Raw genomic sequence first — 6,000 nt, 5'->3', positions numbered from 1 at the left:
ATACATATATACATACACATATATATGTATACATGTATACATATATATATACATACATGTATATATACATGTATATATAGAGAAGTTTTTAATTTTTAATTTGTTTTTTTGTATTTTCGTATTTTGTATTTTTTAATTTGTAATTTGTATTTAATTTTATTTGTGTGTGTATATATATACGTGTGTATATGTATATATACTTATACATACATATACACACATATATATACATATGTATATATATACATGTATATACACACACACACACAAATAAAATTAAATACAATGAAAGGATAGAATGTAACTGTAAAAATAAGATTTGAAAATATTTTTTAAAAAAGGAGTTAATACTATAAGAAATTCATTGAAAAAGGAAAGAGGAAAAACATTAAAATTAAAAGACTAAAGACTCATGAGGGAAAACTCATGAATTACATCTATTATTTTCCAAGCTCTGGAGTTTTGCAGTTCTCTGTGATTGGTAAACTTGGTCTTAGCTAATGTTTGCTGATCTTCTGGGGAGGGGGCCTGTTGCACTGATTTTCAGGTGTCTTTGCCCCGGGGGGAATTGCACCATCCTTTCCAGGGGGGCATGATAATTAATCTGCTTCAGATTGCTCTGTGTGGCTTTTGTTCCCTGAAGGAATTCTGCAGGGCATTAGAGGCTGAGAATGAAAATGCCTGCTCCCAATCTCCAGTCCTCCAGCTGAGAACTAGGGGCCCCACTACTCAGTGCCTCCTCAGGGAAATGCAGTCAATCACTCCTGTCTCCCAGGCCTGTGTCTGCCTTCTGTGCTCAAACAGCCTGTGACTGAGCATTTATATCTCAGACACACAACCCAGTTTTGAGTCTCCAAATCCTGCAGATTCCTGAAGCTCACACTGAGCTGCTCATCCTGGGGTGGGTGGGGGTGGAAAGGGAGGGGGATCTCGCTGGTTCTGCCACTTGCTGGGCCCCTGCTTGGAAAGCAGTCCCCTAACCATGCTGTGGTTTGTGGTTTATGACAACCCCAAACTGAGAGCCAATGCCTGGGCTTGCTGATGGCAGCCAGCTTCCCCACTGATGCCTGGGAACTAGGTGACCCTGAGGCACTTCTGGTCGTCTATGATCCTAGGGATCCTGAAACCACACTGTTCCAGTTAGGATTCTATTCTTCTTCATCACCTGAGCACCTTCAAAGCATGGATGTCCCTCACTGGAGCAGATTTCTAAAATCTCTAATTTTGTGCTCTGCTGCTGTATCACTTCCTGGTGCTGGCTGATGGAGTCTCCCTCCCCCTGTGGTTTATATTCTAATATACCACATCAGATTCACTTCTCCACACCTCTACCTTGCAGAAAAGAAAAGGCCACCAATTATGGAAGCACATATTTGAAAGGCATCATTGATAAAATTTCACCAACCAGAGTAGGAGTCCAATCTTCAGTAAGGAAAAGAGAAACCCAGGAAAGATGGGTATTGAACAGAAGAGGGAATGCAATAGAAGTGAAAAGGTACTCACCATGAGGCAGCCAGAGAAACTCAAATTAAAACACAAGAAGATTCGGAAAGGCAGCCTCCTCCTTGATTCCCGCTTGGCCGCATGGAATATGTCTGGGGCCAGAACACTTCCTCACAGAGAGATAAACAACCCACAAGGACTGTGCTGAGCTTATTGTCTGTTGTGGGAATACTTTCCAGGCTCCTTGAGGGCTCCTCTGTTCTGCTTAAATGCATGAGCCACGGACCCTCAGGTGCACCTCATTAGGGCCGGGATTCTACCACAGGACAAGTGGAATGCATGCAGCCACACCAGCCACACTGGCTGCTGAGGGGATGCACCCGCCATGGGGGAAGGATGTACCTACCACCTGATCCCTCCCTCTCTCCCTCTGCTGTAAGGAAACTCTACATACCCTGAGCCTGTGTGCATGTTGTCTGTTCTCACTGACCTCAAAACCTGCACTGGCCTGCTCACACTTACCTACCTTTGGACCATGGGCCGCACAAACTGGCCACCCTGTAGATGGTGCAACAAAGAACTATTTCAAACTGGCAAAACTTAAAACTAAAATGTCTGATATTCTAGGAAGTCACACAGAGAGGCAGGGCAATAGGAGCCCTCAGTCATAGCTGATGGGAGCTAAGTGGGGCCATGAATTTCGGGTTTGGAAAATCACTCGGCATTATCTAGTGTGGTTGAGTGTGCACAAACCCTAAACCCCAGCAATTCCATCCCTAAGTATGTACCCTAGTGAAATCACGTCACATATAGACTAGGTGACCTGTACAAGAAAGTTCATGGCAGCACTGGCTGTGGAATAGCCCCAGCGGGAAACAACCCTAAGCCATCAACAAAAAAAATGGGTAAATCAGACGTAGTGAATTATTCTCTTCTCTACTCTGAAGGGCTGTGTGTCTGGGCAGCATATCCAAAGGCACGAAGGGCTGAAGCTTCTCTTGGTCGGGGTCCCCACAAGGAGAGAGGACACACCGAGTCCATCAGTGAGCATGGTCAGGAGCAGGGACACCTTCAGAATGACCAGGAGCAGGAAGAGGACCCTGCTAAGCAGGGACCTGGGAGGGAGGGACACGGGGACAGACACTGAGCTGCTGCCTCAAGAGGAAGGCCCAGGTCCCTCCTTTCTGCCCCCAGATGTCTCTGATCCAAGACCCTAGACACCTAATAACCACATTTGGGCCAGACTTGGATATCTGGATATATACTCACCCCCAACCCCTCAGCTCAGCTGTTGACTTTGGACATTAGATGGTCCAATACTGAGAAGAGAGAGAGCGTTTGCCTGGGCAGGACCTGGCTCCACAAACAGCTGCTTTGTCCTAAGCCCTGCCCCTCCTTCTGCCATCCACACTCCCAAGAACCCAGCTCAGGCTGGGACTGTTTTTGGTGATTTCTCATAGGTCAATGTCTATATAGGCTGGAGCTACATAGTCTTGGTGAATATTTGGTGAGTGGATGGAGGAAGGAAGGAATGTTGAGGTGGGAGGCTGCCCTGGGAGTTCTCAGGGGGGCAGCATCATTGAAAAGCAGGCCCTCACCTTGGGCTCCTCTGGCCAACCAGCCTGTGCTTGACACTCTCTGCTGGCATTTAGGGGTCTTATGGAAGGCTTTCCCCCTTCTCCCAGCCAAGCACTATGCACATCTACGTTATACACACAATTGTGTCTGTGTGTGTGTGACATATTTTATTGCATTTTCTCAAGATTTACTTAAATTTACCAGTTTTGGGGAGCAAGGTGAGAAGAGATAGAAGGTTTGGGGCCAGAAGTTCTTCCTCTTCTAGTCTGAGTGGCAGTGTCTCTGGACAGGATATCGATGGACAAGGAGGGCTGCATGTTGTCTTCATCAGGCCGACTCTGTGTCCCACAAATTGCCCATTGAGATCTGTTGACCCAGAGGATGACACTGAGCATCATCAGAAACAGGGGCACCTTCAGGAGTATGAGAAGCAGGAAGTAGACGCTGACAACCTGGGACCTATAAGAAGACACAGTGACTGCAGGAGTTTCCTCCTGAACAGGAGGCCCAGGCTCTGCCTTTCACCCCTGCCTTTGAGCTCAGATTCTGTGGCCCCAAAAGTCAATATCAGCATCAAATCTGGTGGGTACCAGCACCAGACAGCCCTTGCTGAGGGCCCAGACTCCTGTCCTTCAGCTCAAGACCTGACCTTGAGCATCAGGACAAAGCAGGTACATGAGGATGTGGTGGTGAGAAATTGAGAGAACGGGAGAAGAGGAGACCCAGGAGGCTCTGGCTCCCAGAAACTGTCTGAGAGTTCACAAAGCAGATGGAACTCAGGGAAGGAGTGCACAGAGCTTCTGGGGCCATCATCTCCCACTAGCCAGACCCAGGCCTGGCCAGAGTGTGGCGTAGCCCCATTCAACATCATCCCAACCTGCTCAGCAATGGATGTATCATAAACCAGGACCAGAGAATCATCACCTTCCCCATTAAGCATTACAGCATTCCTCATCTCACTGGAAACAAGAGTGTTTGAAAGTGGGCACCAGAGCAAGACCTCAGGTCCCACCCCCAGACAGTGCATCCCCCTGCCTTGTCCACCCTGCCAGAAGACTGCAGAGGTCACACAACCCTGGAGGACAGGAGGGTATACAAGCTGCCTGGATTCTAATAGATATGCATAGCCCAGAACTCCCCTTGTGGACACCACCCTCAGAGTCCCCGAGGCCCAAGGCTCTTGTCAGGAGACTGGGCTCATGGCAGGGACCTTGGATGTCACAGTCCCACCGTCCTTCATTCTCAGGGGCTTGCACACATACTCTCTCATGCACACATGCACACACATGTTCTTTCACACTTGTGCACACTCCCACCACTCACATTTCTCTCACACTCACACCCACACAACCCACTTGGTCCCCAGTCTCTGAGGCACAAACACCAGGCCTGGTTCTGTACTCCTGAGTTTAGAGTTCCTCAGATGCTCTGCAGGGATTAGCTCAGATCCCTTCCTCTGTGGCAGCAGAGAAAAGCAGGGTCTTACCTGGGGGAAACAAACACTTGAACCTGGAAAAAGAGGTCAGGCAGGAAACCATGGAGTCCTTCTTCTTGCAGTATTGTTGCGATCCCACACCTGTATTTTCCTGCATCATCTGCAGTGAGGTTCTCCAAGGTCACTGTGAAGGTGAGGTCTTCAGCATGGTCCACGATGGACACACGACCACTCCTCATCTTTTCCTCAGACCTTCCGGTGGCCACAGTTGGGTTCCAAAGTAGTAAGCATGGTTGTCGGCACCAGTATTTGGTAAATGTCTTATACTTCTCCTCGTACCGACACTGTAGGCTGAGGGATCCCCCCACGGTGCCCATCACAGTGCTGGGGCCACTCAGAGACAAAGAGCCTGAAAGACACCATCAGTATTTTCTTCACCTGGAGACCTGGGCTGGAGGTGCATTGTGGGGTTGGGTCCCCGGGAAGCCCAGACGTCACCCTGAGGCTGGAGGAGGGTGGGGCAGGAACCAGGGAGGTTACGGGCTGTTGGCAGACACATGTGGGGAGACCTGAGGAGATTTTGGTGTGGGATTATGGGATTCAAGAGGCCATGTCCAGCCTTCATGTGCTCAGCCAACCTGAAATGTGGAGGAAGAACGATTTTGGGTGGCCCAGACAGGTTCTTGGTCCCCAGACATGTCAGTAGTGAGAGGAGATAGCTATGCCCATCAATCACCAAGACCTGGATGATACTACAGAGCATAGTCTGAATAAATGGATGGATGCATGGACACATGGATGGGGCATGGATGGATGCATGGATGGATGGACAGACGGCCAGTTGAAATAGGAAACAGGAAGCAAGAATGGGAACCAAAGAAGTCCAGTTGAAGTGCAGCATTGAGAGCTAGAAGGAAACCTTCAGGTTCTGACTATATCCCCTTCCCAAATGATCACCTGTAGGCCCCAAGCTTATAGCCCCCACTTGCATATAGTGGAACCTCCTGCTCATAGTCTGGGTCACTCAAGAGAAGCCTATTGACCAAAGGGTATAAAGAGGCAATCAGGAAGGGGTTCCTTTTGGCTATGATTTAAGGACAACTGCATCTTTATTTCCTTCCCGGAACAGAATCCTGTGACAACACTTGCCATCACCTAACATCCTTAGGGACTCCTTGCCCCATGCTGCTCCTTCCCCCATCCCTCGGCAGCCACCTACCAACTTTGGCATGTCCTGGCCGCATCTCTAGCTCTTCTGCCACCTCCAAGGTTTTTTGTTTTTTTTGTTTTTTAATTTATCTATTTGACACAGAGACAGGGAGAGCACAAGAAGGCAGAGAGGCAGGCAGAGAGAGGGGGGAAAGCAGGCTCCCTGCTGAGCAGAGATCCCGATGTGGGGCTCGATCCCAGAACCCTGAGACCATGACCTGAGCCGAAGGCAGAGGCTTAACCCACTGAGCCACAGGCTCCCTGTGCCACCTCCAGAGTTTTGACATTGTCTTCCCTCATCTAGTCACCCTGGAGGCTCCAGTTTCAAATAATCA

The 6,000-nt window shown here is 48.8% G+C and overlaps 1 protein-coding gene across 3 annotated transcripts in view; it reads right to left on the bottom strand.

The window, feature by feature from the left end:
- The window catches only part of LOC116875323 (protein CD300H-like), a 29,889-nt gene that overhangs the window by 20,275 nt on the left and 3,614 nt on the right, over positions 1-6,000 (bottom strand). Inside the window, exons 2-3 of one of the 3 annotated variants that reach the window (XM_032870688.1) lie at positions 4,508-4,865; positions 2,384-2,558 (exon numbers count right to left, since the gene is read on the bottom strand). In XM_032870688.1, the coding sequence (XP_032726579.1) occupies positions 2,384-2,558; positions 4,508-4,865 (533 nt within the window). Of the gene's footprint in view, positions 1-2,383; positions 2,559-3,193; positions 3,481-4,507; positions 4,866-6,000 lie in introns of those variants that run through there. The other 2 variants (XM_032870689.1, XM_032870687.1) reach the window with 2 other exon arrangements.

Source organism: Lontra canadensis, unplaced genomic scaffold, assembly GCF_010015895.1.
Source record: "Lontra canadensis isolate GAN:19392208 unplaced genomic scaffold, GSC_riverotter_1.0 scaffold41, whole genome shotgun sequence".
NCBI lineage: Eukaryota > Metazoa > Chordata > Mammalia > Carnivora > Mustelidae > Lontra > Lontra canadensis.
Note: the sequence above shows the minus strand (reverse complement) of the source record. Positions and strands in the feature narration are given on the sequence as shown.